General features: G+C 38.7%; 1 protein-coding gene across 1 annotated transcript in view; it reads right to left on the bottom strand.

Annotated features, from left to right (window-relative positions):
* The window catches only part of GTF2F2 (general transcription factor IIF subunit 2), a 53,087-nt gene that overhangs the window by 32,661 nt on the left and 2,954 nt on the right, over positions 1–17,472 (bottom strand). The window contains exon 2 of the mRNA XM_010728830.3: positions 16,380–16,461. Coding sequence (XP_010727132.1) covers positions 16,380–16,461 — 82 coding nt within the window. The remainder of the gene's footprint in view (positions 1–16,379; positions 16,462–17,472) is intronic.

The following is a 17,472-nucleotide window of genomic DNA, read 5'->3' as shown; positions in this document are numbered from 1 at the left end:
GAGAAATAATCTCCCAGCAGAAGTGGAGCGGTCTGGAAATCTGAATTTTTATTACATGATTTTTGTGTTTCCAAGAAAAAAAATCTAGAATCGGGAGGTAAGCCAACGTTTCAAGTTTTCATGGAACAGAAATCCTTCAAAAAATTTTGTTTTGGAAACCCAAACATGATGTTCCCAAAACAAAATATGCTTTCCCAGTATCCTCAGCAGCTGCTGACTGCAATTAATGCAATTCTTGTTATTTCACAAGTGCTATTTCCATAGCTTGCTGTGGTGACAAAAATGACAAAAAGCAGGTTAGGTTCCAGCCTGGTGCCTCTCAGGGTTCCACGGTGTGATGTCCCCAGTAGTGTAGTCACTGGAGCTGCACTGTACACCAGAGCCCAGAGCTCCACAGACAGGAGACCAAAATGAGTTCAGAAATACCTGCTGCAGAAAGAAGACTGATGTATGGTGAGATGCTCACCTACCAGGCTGGCTGTGCAAAACCAAATGTGACTTAAACATCTGAGAGGCCAATATGAGATTTCAACACTATGATTCTATGCTTTCTCACTAGTGATGATGATAGTAGAAGCTGCAACTAATGTGACAGTATTTCCTCAAAAACAGCAATTTTCTCTTCTTTATAAGGAACTGTTTAGTCTAGAAAAGAGGAAGCTCAGGGGAGACCTCATTGCTCTCTACAAGTGCCTGAAAGGAGGTTGTGACAAGGTGGGGGTCAGCCTCTTCTCCCATGTAACAGTGGTAGGATGAGAAGTAATGGCCCTAAGTTGCATCAGAGGAGGTTTGGGTTGGATATCAGGAAATATTTCTTCTCAGAAAGAGTGATGAAGCACTGGCACAGGCTGGTCAGAGAGGTGATGTAGTCACCATCCCTGAAGGCATTCAAGAATTGAGAAGATGTGACACTTGGAGACATAATGGGCATGGTGGTGATGGTGGTTGGACTAGATGATCTTGGAGGTCTTTTCCAACCTTAATTATTCTATGAAAAGCATTAAATCCTGAAAGGTAAGTGTATTGAGGACTGTTAAATACTTGGACAACACAGCAATCGTGGAGTTAGAAACTGTTGGGGACTCAAAGATTGTGCAGCAGAAGAGTCAGCAGGCACTTGGCCAGCTCCATGGCTGTCTCTAAGCCACTCAATTATTAACTGCTCATGTTGTGGCAATGGAGATGTTCTTAGATTTAGGAGTTGGACTCAACAATCTTTATGGATCCCTTCCAACTTGGGATATCCTATGATTTTATAAAAACACGTTGTATGCATCTGATATAATCTATTGTGTTTGTTGTCAGAAGACAAGCATAAAACGTGCTGGATTTAGCAGGAAAACTGAAAGAGACTCAGCAGTGTGAAGACTGCCCTCCAGGTCATACCAGAAGTAAGCAGACGTGTGGTCTGTCCTCTGTAACTCCAGCACAGCTCTATGCAGGTCCATAAGAAGCAGATGACAATTTAGATGTGCTACATGTTCATTCCAGCTAAATAAAACTGACAGTTGACAAAGAGGAAACTTATAAGGCAAAGTGATTTCTTCTTACTCAGTTGAAGTGACAGTCCTGAGAAATGTTAATTACTGGGCTAGTAACCAAATGTCATAAACAGTTACACTACACTAGAAAAAAAAAGACTTATAATGTCATTCCAACCGTGCAGTAGATTTAATTAACTTCTCAGAATTATCTCAACAGAAGCATAGGTTTCAATACAGGGATACAAAGGCATGTGTTGCTTCTATCCCGTGACTGGAAATAATTCCAAAAGATAAACGAAAAGTTCACTGGAAGACTTTACAAGTTGAAAAAGTATTATTTCAAAAGGATAGCTTTTGAATTTGGACTATTGGAGGGAAGAAAAATTCTCAGTGACACATATGGAAAAAAAAAAAAGAAGAAAGATTTAATACAGTTTTGCTTGAAGGTGGGAAATGATTGTGCCACCATTGTTTCACTCTTTAAATCTAGTTTGGACAGATTCTTCAGACAACTATTTCCCCACTTCAAAACACAGCATAAAATCAATCATCTAAAACGTAATGCTTTTCATGGCCCTTGAATACAAGCATAGGATAGAGAGAGTTAACAAGCCCCACTTGGCTGTGCCCTGGAGTGTGTGCATAAACCACTTTGGAATAACATGCAGGGTACACAGTTAAGCTAAAAAGAAGAAGAATGGAAAAGTTAAATATTTTTTCTTGCTGGCCAATGAAACTCCAGAGGAATTAAATTACTGCTCAAGATGGACGTCCATGACGCTTGGTATTTACACTCTGGTACAACAGAAAAGAATTAAAATGACTGAGAAAGGAAAACAACAACAACAAAGCCCAAATCACAACAGTTTCAGAGATATTGGATTTATAGAGGATAAAGTGACATGCTCATGACCTGATCAACATCACAAGCAAACAACCTTTGTACCTGTACCTCATATCTTCAGATCAGTAATCTCCTAAAGCCAGAAGCTAAGTGAAGAAGAATGAAAACATAGACAAAAGTGTTGCAAAAAATTGTTTTTGTAAAAAGGTTTTTTTTGTTGTTTTTGTTTCCTCCCCCCCCCAAGTAGACAAAAAAATTTAACTATGTAAATAAAAGAGTCTCATTTCTTCTAAAAGGAGTAACGGAACAGTATGGATGAAAAAAGATAATCAACAAATACAGAAAGAGGGCCAACAGGCAGCAATTGTAAGATATTTATTTTCTGTACCTCACACAGGAGGTTAGGGGCATCAGACAGAACTCTGTATGCAAGGGATTCTTAGGAGAAACACATCCGTTTGTAGGTAGAGACAGTGAAGCTGTGATTGTCCTTTAATCTTCATTCAGAAATCAAACTACAGCATCCTCGAGGCATTTTAGTGAGGAATAACAAATGCTGCTGGAATCAAATATTTCTATCTGGTTTATTTTAAAAAAACCTACACAGCTTCATTTTGCTTGGGGATTGGCTACTAGCTGTTGCTTTGAGTCATTAACTTTGAACACGTTGTTTCCGAAAGGCTGCTATCTACAGCTGCCAGAAGCTATCCTGAATACAAGGATTCTCTTGTCAGCTGGATTTTGTATAGCTAAAATCACCTAAATTTGGCTTTTCTTTCCCTTATTAACTAATACTTTCATGAACTGGAAATATCTCTCCATCGTTCCAAACCTTCAACCTTTAATTTTTTTCTTTAACTTAGGAAATATTCTGAAGGTAGGAAAGATGTCTATTCTTTGAATGAAAACTACTGGTTTCTCTTAGCAGAGAGCAATAGAGTCCTGAGCACTTGCTTGTGTTCAAGGTGATTAATGAAACGACCTGTTGATCCAGTGTGAAAAGCCAGAATACCTGAAAAGCATCTGGGCAACAAAGCAATGCTCAGTCATTCTGAAGGCAGTGTTACAAAATGGTCCCAACTTTGCATTTTGCTAGGGGAAAACAACAACAAACACTACCATAACAGTATTCTCTTTTCTTACATAGAGCAGAGCAGTGAGAAAACAGCAAGGTATGACCACAGATGACAGCTAAGGCATATGACTGCAACATCATAGAATCACAGAATCACTCAGGTTGGAAAAGACCTTGAAGATCATCGAGTCCAACCATGACCTACCCTAAAGAGGTTAGTATTAAAGGGTTGGACAAGACACCTGCCGCCATCCATGGAAGTCTTCCTCCTTGATTTCACAGGGTTCAAAGTTCTGGCCCTAAAGCCTTGTAATAAGCACTTAATTGGTGCAGTATGTCACAACGCAGCAGTCAATTCAAATTTAACCTTTGCCTTTAAATTTTTGAGTCACTTTTTTATATAGACATACAAATATATCCAAGGGCCAAGTAGACATCCAAGCTGATCACATATAACGAGATTTTTCCTTACCTCTATAAAAGGTACTTATCTTTCTGAACTTAATAAGAATTTGTGTGCATGCTTTTTAGCAATTTTTGGACATTTCTACTACATATGCTTTTGCATTCACCAGGCCTCCTAAAGCCCAGGCTCAAACCCTGTGTTTGTTCTTAGATTAAAATGATTGCATATGGCTTGGACAAAAACAGTTATAAATTCTCTTCATCTTCTCTGGATGATATATAGGACACTTGTACTTCACCCATTAGTTTCTGAAATTGATCTATCCATAATCTATGCAGCTCCAAATTACTTCATACATAATTAGGCACTTCCTTGTTTTCATTACTCATGTCCCTTTCTGTAATATTTACACATCACCAGTCATACAGCTGCCTGTGTACAGATTGGAACACACCACTAATTACTGATGTTTAATTTGGCTGTGTTCCTCTATGAGAGAGGATATTGTTTTCAAGGGCCTTGTTCCATCCTCACCATCCAGATGTTCAGGGACCAAGAAGTAAGCGAGGTGCATAAATTCTGAATTTACTGACCACAAATGAAATCTGCATGCCATTTTATTTCCTTGCATATTTATTTCTAAAACATGGTTCATTAAGGCTGCTAACACTTTACCTGTGATCTCTTACATAATGTTTTACAGTCTTTTTTGTTTACTTTTATTAATATATAGGTATTTTATCTGTTCCGTTTGAAAACTTTTTTTTTTTTTAAATTAGTATCTGTAGATTAGTCCATAACTTACTTGCTTTACTCTCACCAGTTTGGATGAATGTCTGCACACCCTGTTAAGCTGCTGGAGAGGATGCCTGCAGAGAAGGACCTGGGTGTTCTGTTACAGGTTAATAAAATTTAAGAAAATAGTTTTTACTATGTTTATATAATAAACGTTCTCAACAGAGTACAAAATAATATCCAAGCGACATTGAGAGTTTTGTTTGTTTGTAACAACAAAAGGATGTATCAATAGATAATTCTTTCTATGCCACACCATGCAATTCTAAGTGCACAGGACAGAAAAGAAGGAAGAATATCTTGTTTGTTTATAGTCAATTGGCTCTGAAACTGAAAGAACCATTTGCTAGCTTTGCCTTTGCTAAGGTGACACAAACTAGTAGTCTGTCAGAAGCATCCTCCACTTAAAATGGATACTGCATTGGATGTTCATCTACTAACACAAAATAGAGGTAAAAAGAGTTTAAAAAAAACAAGACTTACAATCCACCACTTGGTTCAGGTGATGTAGGCATCAATTTATAAAACCTACACCATTACTCCTACTCTATTACGCAGCAGTGTTAACTGTGCTGTAGACGTTTCTTTTTAGTTACCCAGAACACCTTTTCTAGTCTATGTCACAGTAATAAAGAGAATTTTATATTACTTTCGATTTGTGCTAGAAAGATAGGAAAAAGGGGCTTAGGTGACTATTTAACATTCGCTACAGAGTTTGAAATGACAACAGATGCTTTTATTTTTCCACAGAGTAATAAGAAATATTTGTATGATTCAGTTTCACCTGATGTGTGACTATAAATCCGGTAGGGATTTAATTAGCTGGATTTTATCATAAATTTCATTCCCATAGACAGACGCTGCTACTGCATCATGCCGATAACAACAAAGACCAAGTGACACTGAAGACATCATCTGAAATGCGTTTTTCTGAAGATATCAGGTATAGCAAGAGAACCATTCAGCTGTGTTGAACAAAAGTACAGATGGTTTTCTCCGTCGGGTTACCACACCTACCTGAAAGGCAGCTTATTTCACGTAACATCAACAAGTTAACCTTCTTCAATTTCATGAAGATATATCTATTATTTTGCCAATCTACAGAAATTACTTTTCACTCATGATACCAAAAATACCACGAATGGGAATTCTCAGCTTGCTGTATCCATGAAGGCTTTACAAGAGCCTACAAAAACACCCACTTGCTTTGAAAATCATTATTTTGATCCTCTTTATCAGTTAAAAGGTCATTTCTTCAACACAGCCATCTCTTAATGCTCTAAGCAATTTGACCTCAGATACAAAATTTTAAGATGTGTTACTGATTCCCTGCATTTTACTTCTCGGAAAGAGCCAAAATGTCCCTTTTCAACATGGAACATCAACTGTAAAGTTGTTAAACAATCTACACAACTCTCAAAGGCAGCAGTAAGAGCCAATGTCTGAGTTCAAATTAGAATTCAGAATTATTTGAAATACAACTCGAGAAGTTGTTTTTTTTCCATATTTTAAAGTACTAAATAAATTTATCTCTCAGATATTAGCATATAACATCTCCAGTGTTGATTTTCATGTAGTCTGCTATTTTTATCATACATTTTTATGCTCCCACCTACACTTACAATACAGTGAAATTTTTCTTTCAAGATGACTTCTCAATTCAGAATATATTCCAGAAAGCTGGGATTTTCTTCCATTTTTTACACAGAGAAATCTGGCCATGAATATTTTTGTGTGCTCATTTCTCCTATCTGTTTTTCAGATGGAAAAATGAACTACAATGCAGATAACATTAAGCCTTATACTGGGTTTTGAACATTGGACTTCCTCCTAACCTCAGAAATAGAGCTGTAGTTAACACTTTTGGAGAACTAGAGAAATAGGATCCCTTCTTTTCCTTTTTTCAGATACAAGATAAGAAATTTTAAAATAAGCTTGGCATCCCTTCTAGCTCCAACCAACCCTTTTTTTTTGTCCCCATCAAAATGATTTCACAATTTTCTCATCACTCTCTGCTCTTAAACTGAAAGTGGTCACATGTTTGTAGATGTGATGGTCTAAGGATTAAAAAGAGTGGACTTGTGAGAAGTTAAACTCTTGTATTGGCCTATTTTTATTTTTATTTTTACAATTAGTTTGTTTACATTAAAGCTATGTCACCTTCTGGCCTTATTCTGACCAGAATTAACACAGTTCAACTGATTCTGCGGGAGGATGGATGTCCATTTGACTCCACAGCCTGCAGACTGGAATCCTGACCCCTATAAAATTCCCAATTTTTGTGTCTATTAATGGGAGCTCTGTACAAAGCCTCAGAATTGAACACAGTCCAAAAGCAGAAGGAGCAGAGGAAAGCTCTTGGGTGAGCTGTCTCTCTTCTTAATTCATTACTATTTCTTCTTTTATCTTCCTCTTTGGCAGGGTCTCAGCCAGCACTCAAGCACACACACGGTCTGAGGGAACAGCAGGACAGTAATTCAAATGTGTATTACACGTTGCAGGGTACAGTTCCTCCTCATTCTGCCACCAGCATTAAAAAAAGGGTTAGCCAGATATTTCTGCAAAAATACTGAAGCATTCAGAGATCTAACATAGATACTGAATTCTTGTTAACTCGCCGAGGACTGAGCGAAGGAGGCTGTTCACACTTCTCTCAATTACTGTTTCAGAATGTCTGGGACCTAAAAGATGCTGCTGTACCTGTTAATTTTTTGGCGGGGCTTTTTGCACTTCCAGCAAAAAAGGATTCTGACAACTGTGTGCTAGGATGGTTGGACTAACACATTAATAAAGCTGGATGTTAGTTATCTCTGGCATTATTTATTCTTACGTAAGTCACTCCAAAAGTAATGCCTTCTCTATTTTATTATGTGCGCCCACACAGCATCAGAGGCAGATGTCGGTGGCATGGCAGTAGAGGTTGAACATTCCCACCAATATTTCATTAAATTTATTGCTGTGTAACAGATGGCAGCAGAAGGACAGTCTGATAGAACAGCATTTGACACGGAAGTGCAGATGGAGCAAAGGTGTGTGACTGAATTCCTTCATGCAGAAAAAACTGCACACACTGATGTTCACTGATGCTTTCTGAGAGTCAGTGGAGACCAACCAGTGGATGTGAGCACAGTGAGGCGATGCACGGTACGTTTCAGTAGTAGAAACAGTGATGTGAAAGACCAGCCACATTCTGGATGGCCATGAAGATCTTTATGAGTGTGGCATCCAAGCTCCTGTTTATCGTTGGTGAAATACATAGCTACTGATGGTGACTATGTTGAAAAACAGTGTTTCATAGATGAGAATTTGCTCTATTAGTGTCACAATGCTCTTTGCACCTATCGTAGTTTCCATGGAAATGAGCAGGAGGCATTACTTTTGGAGTGACCTACAGAGGTGTGCCACAGAAGACAATCATATGATCCAAAAACAACCTCAAACAGAATCGCAATGCAAAGTAACACTGATCCTAAACCTTACTGATTACAGAGTAGTTGGCAAAAAATGGCTCAGCACTACAGGAAAGGAAGGAGCTGGGCAGCAGAAAGCCCACAGTGCTTTTATGTGTTTTTTTTTTTTAAAGCAGGGTACATGACTCATGGCAATCGTGGCATAAGGGAAGCTCAGGAAAAGCTTCCAGCTCCATCCTGAGAGATGGATAAAGCACCCCAGTCCCACGATGGTTTCACACAGACACTGTGCAGCAAGCATACCTTTGGCTAGCTTTTAATAGCTCTATCTAACCACTGCAGATGGTTATGTGTTCAGCTCCACTGACTATACCAGCTTATCGCATAGAGCAGAATTTCCACTAAAGCATCAGAGGTACTGAACTGGCAATGATGAAACGCTGGCCATAACCACTGGCTGCAAACAAAGGATGCAACAGCTTGCCAGACACATCATAACAGATCATAACAAATAGCTGTGTGATCATTATTTACAGGGTCCACTTCAGAAATGTATTTCATCAGATAAACACAAAGCAAATGCAAACTGCAAAGTCAATGCAGACCCATAACTAAGGAATAATTTTATGATTTGTACATCACTAACACTGGCAGGCCATATTCTATTGATAAAATATCATTTTAAATACGATGTTCATTTGAATTCAGTTCTGCAGACACTTAAAAAACGTCCTGAACTGGGGCACTGGCAGGTGGCAGAACAATATTCTCTCTTTGTAAAATGTTTCCTGTGTACTAACTGATGCTTCAGTGCTCCAGGTATCTGAGGTACCCAGGGGATGACAGACCCTCCGATTAAATGTAATGCAATTAATTTCTAAAGCTGTGATCTCTTCCACCCACAGAGCCTGTGAGTAGCACAAGAGATACCTCATTTGCTCCCTCCATGCTGTAGCTGCCCTATGGCAGTCTAACTGTTAAGCTCCTGCTGGAATTCTGCCCATATCTCGAGGAATTAAATCACTCACTGCTCACAGGGAAGCCCAGTTTGAGAGGCACTGGAGCTCTACAGTCAGATGCTGCTGCAGAAAAGAACCAGCAATGGAGGACGAATGGTTTGTCATCTATGAACTTGCTCTGAACTTGGCTATATCCCAAATAACAAGTGCTATTTGGAGGCAAGCACCCTGTCACCCTCCAGACAGTTTTACTGTTCTTACAGTGTCAAAAATCTCAGACATATTTTAATAAGCCAGGAAATCAATACATCACCAACAGAGCTTGCCACTTGGTGAGTGAGCACAAGGATAACTTTTAGTACTCACCGAGATCATACAATTTTTGGAGCTTCTTGGCAGCAGGGTGGCTGTTGGACGATACCAGTTTACTGATCTTTCCCAAATTGCAAATATCATCAGTAGTATGTGAACAAAGTTGCTTAAAAATAGAAGATGTACTGTGGTGATGACATTCTACATATTGTGTAAATTTGAGCTCGTCAGGCTGGTGGCTGCCAAAGCAGTTTTGCAGAGCCCAGAACACCCGCAGTGTTCAGCATGACTATAGCATCTGGCATAGTGGCTAGGGAGACATCCATGAGCTTCCCTGAGCTCTGCACCAGAGAAACCCACAATTAGCATCTGAACTCTGACACAGAAATGGCTTTCTAGATACCAATAAGCTACCTCATCTTGTCTGACAGGGGCAAGCATGATAGTAAACAAAAAAAACAGAAGGGTGGTAAGGTAACTCATGACAGCTAAATTTGCATTCTCTCTCAGAGGTTTTCACCCAGTACAGTGTGATAGCCACACTACAGAAGGAAAAGTAGCTGAAAAGAAGAACTGGTGCTGCTTAAGACTTGAGAACAGGAAGGATAATTGCAGTCAGTACTAATTAAGAACTTCTTTGAAATCAAGAAAACACCTTACTGGAAGAGATGCCTTTACAAATACCAAAGGCTTGGTAGCAGTAAACTATAATGACCTCCAACACTGCTGACATATCACAGGCTTTGATTCCAAGAGCAGGAAATTGTGTCACTGACATTTAGGCTCTCTGGAAACACAAGAACTGAGGACTTCTGGTGCTGGTACTGAATATGACTTTTTTCAGTCTGAAGAATTGCTAGGATTGGAGCTGGAACATATTCCAGAGTCACTATTTTTAGTCTCGCCCCTTTCAGCAAACAGCTTTTTGGCTAATTGCCACAAAGGCAAAGTAGCTACAACCTTAAATGCAATGCCTGTGATAGCAGAGGAAAAGAAGCAGAGTAATCAGAAGAATATTACTACATAAAGCCTGGATTAAAAAAAAAAAGGACAATGAAAGCTCCTCAGTTGCAACTCTGGATTTCTTTCCCCAGTGGATAAGGAAAAATCCATTCAATATTTGCCATAAGCCCCTTTTTAAATACACATCCCTAAGCATCTTTATTCTTTTTGAAAATGACCTCCCAGCCAACTTTGTCTCAGCAATGTGCCTTCCCAAAAATCGCAGGAATCATTCCACGTGCCTGCTATAAAGGAGCACAACAGCTCCCAGCAGCACCTCATCGCACAATTTCAGCTCCCAAGAAAGGCAGAAACATCTGTAACCTGGAATTGATGATGTTTAAAAGACAGCGAGAAGACAATTCTCATGTTTTACCCATTTTAAGGCAAGAGAAAAGGAGAACAGTAAGTTATCCAGCAGAGAAGCCCACTTTCTCCATCCTGTGTCTCCATGCATTTGCAAGAGGAAGGAAACTGAGATCCAATGACTATTTATGCAAAATTAAAGAATACCCTTTTTCCATAACTGATTTGACTGATATGCAAGGAAGTATATTGGGGAAAAAAGTTCCATGCTTCACTTTTTATTTTTTCATTTTTCTTTCTTTCTGGCTAGCAGAAGCTAAAGACAACAATGGGGCAGGAAGGATGTGTTGACTATGCAGGTTTAAGAGAAACTTGATAAAATATCTGCTGCATTGCAAACAGTAGTTTATTCCTTATTTGTTAGCATTTTTATAATGGCCAGAAGCAGCAACCAAAATTAGAACTGTTTCATATAACTGCACAAAATAGCATGGTAATATAACAGACCTATTAAAATACCATCTCAGAACAGCACTCTTAAAAAATGGAAGGGAAAAGAGACATAGGAAAGAGCCTAAGATCACAAAGCAATATGTAGCAAACCAACAAAACAATCTCTGAAGCGAGAAATAACCACTCCTCCGTGCTGCCGAACACATCTCACTTTAACCATGTTTTTCTTATTTGCTTCTCTTCCTTACTCTATTCCAAAAGCCTGAAAAAATCACAGAATCGTAGGGGTTGTAAGAGACCTGCAGAGACTGTAGAGTCCAACTCCTCTGCTAAAATAGGCTCCCTACAGCATGTTACACAAAAAGTGTTCAGGCAGATTCTGAATATCTCCAGAGGAGAAGACTCCATAACCTCTCTGGGCAGCCTGTTCCAGTGCTTCATCACTCTCAAAGAAGTATTTTCTCAAGTTCATATGGAACTCCCCATGTTCCAGTTTGTGCCCATTGTCCTTTTACTGGGCACTGGGCACCACTGAAAAGAGCCCACTTGACTCCCACCTCCCCTGAGATATTCAGAAGCGATGATAAGATGCCCTTTGCTTCTTATGAGGCCCCACCTGGAGTACTGTGTCCAGTTCTGGGGCCCTCAACACAAGAAGGACATGGAGCTGTTGGAGCAGGTGCAGAGGAGGGTCATGAAGATGATTAGAGGGCTGGAGCACCTCCACTATGAGGACAGAATGAGAGAGGTGGGGTTCTTCAGCCTGGAGCAGAGAAGGCTTCGAGGAGACCTTATAGTGGCCTTCCAGTGATGATTCCCCCTCCGTCTTCTCTTCTCCAAGTTACTCAGTCATTCCTTATACAGGAGATGCAACAGGCCCTTCATCACATTTGTAGCCCTCCGCTGAACTCTCTCTACAAGTTCTCTTTCTTGAACGGAGGAGCCCAGAACTGGACATAGTATTACAGATGTGGCCTCATCAGGGAAGAGTAGAGGAGGAGGATCACCTTCCTCGACCTGCTGGCCATGCTCTTTTAATACACCCCGGGATACCACTGGTCTTCTTGTCCACAAGGGCACACTGCTGGCTCACGGCCAACCTGTTGTCCAACAGAACACCCACATCCTTCTCCACAGAGCTCATTTCCAGCAGGTCAGCCTCTAACTCATATTAATGTATGTCGTTATTCCTTCCCAGGTGTAGGACTCTACGCTTGACATTATTAAACCATCACAGAAGGCAACCATATTAATAAAATGGACGAATAAACTTAAGTACTTGTGTGCCTGCTACTTTGCAGTCCAAGTCCTACTGGCTTACAAGTAGAATGGCACTTGCTTGATTGTAAAAAAATGATGGATGTCAAGGAAGTTTAGGGAAATATACAGCACCTCTCTAGACAGTATGTCTTAACCCTTATGAGCATGTACATTGTTCTCTAGAAAAATGCTAGGACTGGAAATGTTTTTCCACGAGGGAAAAAATACCAATTTAATGGTGTACTTAGGGAACATCTTTTTGAACTACAGTAAATTTTATTTCAAGACAAAGAAATGGATCTTCAATACTTGAAAACCACGGTTGCACTGACTGACAGGCAGATGCAATCTCAGCTGCGCACAGAAACAGCCTCCCACTTCAAACAAACTGAACAGCATTCGTGCAGCATGTCAGCTTTTGTGGAAAATGCATGAATTTATTCATACATATTTTCTTCAAAAGGAAATTCGTAGCCAACTGGGAATATCTACAAAAATATATGTGAGGTGGCATGCTGGTCAAATTCTTCATTTTCTTTTCCCAGTAGGGGGTATTTGAAAAAAAAATATAAAAAACAATCAATAAAATCCTGGCATAATGTTCATTTTCAGCAGCATTCTGAACTGTCAGCCAGTCAATACTCTTTAACAATATTTTTGAGATGAGAACTAATTCAACACATCCACACTAATTAAATTTCACTTTCTTGGCCTAGACTAGCAAATGTCAGGACTTACAGCAGCCTACGTAACAAAGTAGGAAGGAAATGTGACTTTTCAAAGGTAAAAGATCATTAACTCCTGAGCTTACAACCCATTTTTCCAAAAAGCCCACAACACATGTTCATTCCAGTAGTTTTCTCTAAGAACATTCATCACATTCTCCACTGAAACCTTTAAGCAGAAAAAGCAAGAAGACATACAGAATTCATGTAACCCTGTTACGAGATGCCATTTGGCAAATACCATTTTCATTAGCAACACATCAGGTTGCATTTTTAAGTTACTTGAAACAATTCTAGATATTATTGGTCTCACTGAAGCCTTAAACATCAGCTCTTATAGGCACTGTGAATACATTTTTTTAAATCTGAAACACGGTTTAGAAGAGTTCAGTAATTCAGGTTAAGTATAACTGATCTAGAGTCTCCCAAAAACCTTTCTGAAAGGCAACAAGCATTTGAGAAGCACATGTGAGAATGAAATACCTACTCTGATTTCCTTCCAGTTTTTGCTGTCCATTCATTACTTTTGGGGAAGTGCTATCAAACCACATTCATCAGATACTTGCACTGTATTTGCATTTCTCTTCAAAACCTCTCCTTAGAACTGTCAGACTGGAACCCAGCTAACATGTTGCACACATCTTGAGCAATCCTAGAGAACTAACCATTACAGTGTTAGAAAGAACAAATGCACTGTTAATTACAAAAAAATAATAATCACCTATGAAATTGATCAGCGTGAAGCTGTACTAATGCAGTGCAGCAAGTGTTTCATGGAATTTATTCCCCTTCTAGAGCCTGAAGTTCAGGAAAACAGAACAAATAGATAAACATAACTTCCAAAACAGAAACTATTGACTGAAGGTCACACAACTTCTGCTTTACTTTTCCAACTGGACACGTTTGTACCTTGCATTTAAATTGTTCTGAACATCAGCTGTCTACACTCTTCCCATAATCAAATCAAAGGCTCTTTCCCAGGAAAAAGCCCTGTAATCTGCCAGCTTTGCCAACACTTGCACCCATATGTACGTGTCATCTAATTCTGTGCACATTACCCACCCTTAAACCCACATATCTCACTCATCTCCCACCTAACTGCTGGTAGTCCCATCACAAGGCGGTTGCTCTGCCCTCTCTTTGAGAATCAGGATAGAACCCAAGCACAATGCTGCAGATCATCCCCATTAGCCTACAACCTTCAGCCAGATAAAGAGGGTGAAACAGAAGAGATCTGTATCTGCATTTGATACCAGGGAGGCATGTAACTCCTTTAGGTCACTGCCAGCTCGTAGAAAACAAATGATTGGAGTTATAGGAGTGTGCAGCTTAACTTCATTTTCTAGATCTTCAAAGTCTGAAGCAACTGCACTTATCATTTAATTTTATTTCCTTACTAAAGTCAATTTATTGTTGTAGCACTTAAGCCTACACAACAGATTTGCTGCTTTCTCAGTATTATCAATCCCATCTTTGGAGAGTCTCTCTCATGTAAAGCATAATAGTAAATAAAAAAGCAAATAAAAATAGTTTAATATAACACTATTCTATAATTTATGTGGTTTATCTTCAATGTTCTCACTTGTCTTTTAGGCACCAATACAAGCTGTAGCATGCTGAGGGTGGGAGAGAATAAAAAGGGAGTGAAAAGTCAGATTCTGCAACTGAAATACCAGAAATTCTGTTTGGACATAAACCAATTTCTTTTGAGGCTGTGACTGCTAGATCTGCTAAATCTCATGCTGATTTCCACCAGATGAGATTTTAATTTATTTTTTTTTTCCCCAACAACATGGAAAGTTAGAAAGTAGGCATGCACAACCTGCCAATTTTGCTACAGGAAAGGGAAAAAAATAAACCACGCAATACAGTCAGTTTTCAGCTTCTCAGTGCCTCCAAAGGCAAAACCCGCTTTCATGTTTGTATCTTTGGTGCTCCTGCAGTTCAACGTGGAAAAAAGCAAAGATCAGGAGGGGCTGTGTGCATGTGCACATGACAGAGTACAGAATGCTGAAAAATTGAAAGTTCAGGCAGCGTGTCATTAAAGCTATCGGTTCTGTTTTGACCTCCTGCTGTGGCCTTATCTGATCTGAATAGGAGACTGTGTACAAAATGCTAAAAAGCACTTGCATCAGGCAACCTGCAATTAAAACAATTACGAAGCAAATATATTCCACAGACTATATTCATATATATTTAAATTTGCCAGAATGGAATGAGTCCTTTTCTAGTAATATCACATTTGCTTCATACTCCATTTCACACTGATGATAGAAATCACGATAGCAATCACAGAACACAGTCTGAAATGAAGTAGTTCACTGTACATGAGCAAAGTTATGGCACTGATTTGCCAGCAGCTAAAACATAAAGTCTCAGAATTGAATAAAAACAATAAGGAAATGCTGGAGCAATTTAGATCGAAGAGGAGGTTAATAAAACAAGATACTGGAAGTGTAGTGTCTGATGCACATAAAACAGATCAGGAACTGTGGGAAAACATCAAAATACCACTTTGCTTTTTTGATTTTGAACATTCTGAAACTAAGTCTGCATTGTTAATTCTCTTCCTGAAATTTCCTGCTTTGCACTTCTCTCTAAGTAACAAACTGAAAATATTAAGAGTGATTTAATTAAAATTCACATGCTTAAAACATGCAAATATGTATTTAATATAAAGCACAACTGAATTCCAAATTGGATTTATTAAGAGAGAGCATCATCAAGTTAATTATGCAAATTATATATGAACTACGTGGCAACTCTGAGATGTATTGAATGCAATTTTGTGGTCACTAAGTGAGACTGTAAAAGAGAGAGACCATTTTGTGATCTTCATGTCACTTCTACTATCTTTTCTAGAAAGTATCTTAGTTTAGGTCTCCAAGTTTAGGGCATTTTAATATCACTGGTGCTCCTTGCCCACCATAGCACAGTATTAACTGTTCAGTGGAATTCAGGTTGGACAATCCACACAGATGTGTATACACACAAGAAGCTTGTCTGACCAAACATAGATAAACCTTTAAGCCTTCAGGAAATGTTGTTTCAAGAACATCAAAATACAGACACGTATTCATATGTTAATTAGATGTGTGCTCTAGCAAGAGTTTTGCACATGATGAAATGCACAAGCCAGTATCACCCCAACAAGTAATATAAGAGGGAGGCATAAGTGTCATGACTCCATTCGTCCCTTATGGTAAAATCCACTCCCATAGAAAGATCTATTCCAATCCTGTATAAATCTTATACAAGACCATGAAAATACTGACATTGTTCATCTCTTGGAAAACAGAAGCATCAAAGTAAGCTATCACATATCCATTTGTAGTAGAGCTGTCCTACCTTTTCAGTTTCATGTAATTTTCACTAGCTGCAGGTCTGCATTCAGCACGTTGCACCACTATTCCTTCCAGGGAAAGTTTATCTAGTACAAGACAACAAAGCAAAACTGGACATTAAAAAAAGAAAATCACCAACACAGTCAAAGTTTGCATTTCTGTGTAATTCAGCATACAATAAATACAATGTATTATTAATAAATACAATAATAAGTTCTCAAATGTCAAATTAAGTTCTAAAGTCTCTGCTATTTTGACACCGAGAAAGAAGAAGGAGAATCATTCTTGTACAGGTGGTGTTCCCAACACATCTTCATTTTGCAATCAGATGTTTTACATATTAAGAATGAATCACAAAGATGAGATTTTAAATAAAAGTGTGGGCCTAATTTCTTTAGACAGTTCCACTCACCTAGGAATGGTTTTCTAGAAATTCTCCCTGAATACAGTCAGCATAAAAAAACCAAAAGCTTATCTCCAAAGAGAACCTACCTACCAAAATATCCAAAATTATTGAAAGACAAAACGAGATTTAATTTTGTTTTTACCTTCAGAAAAAGAAATAATTAATTTCCATCTTATTACAATAAAACGTTGCTCATCAGTGGAACGTTATTTTATTGCATTATGTATGTGCTAATGCTTGGGGAAAAAGGAAATAAATTGCTGCTAGTAACCTAGAAAACCACCTACCAAGTTACATTTAATAATGTTCTCTCCACATTCACCTCAGTAGCAGTTGCTTCGTAGTCTGATGTGAACACCTTTTAGCTTAAAGCAACAGTACTTAGACTTAGCAATGCGATAGTACCAGCCTACAAAGAAGGAAAAGCCTAAAAACTAAAAGCAACCATAAGCAGAAAGGAAGAGAGACGTAACACTTTTGCCAAGCACTTAATTTTCCACTACTGTGTCCTACTGTATAAAGGGTAGCGGTGCCAACTTAACAATTTCTTTTGGGCATAGCCAGTGCAATATGTATAAAACATACACCTCTCTGGAATAGCCTTGCTTAAAAGAAAGGATGAGTTTCTTAACTTCAATACCTTGATTAATTCTCTCTATATAAAATTCCTTCTGGAAGTCTTGTCTTGCTG

This window comes from Meleagris gallopavo, chromosome 1 (genome assembly GCF_000146605.3).
Source record: "Meleagris gallopavo isolate NT-WF06-2002-E0010 breed Aviagen turkey brand Nicholas breeding stock chromosome 1, Turkey_5.1, whole genome shotgun sequence".
Taxonomy (NCBI): domain Eukaryota; kingdom Metazoa; phylum Chordata; class Aves; order Galliformes; family Phasianidae; genus Meleagris; species Meleagris gallopavo.
Note: the sequence above shows the minus strand (reverse complement) of the source record. Positions and strands in the feature narration are given on the sequence as shown.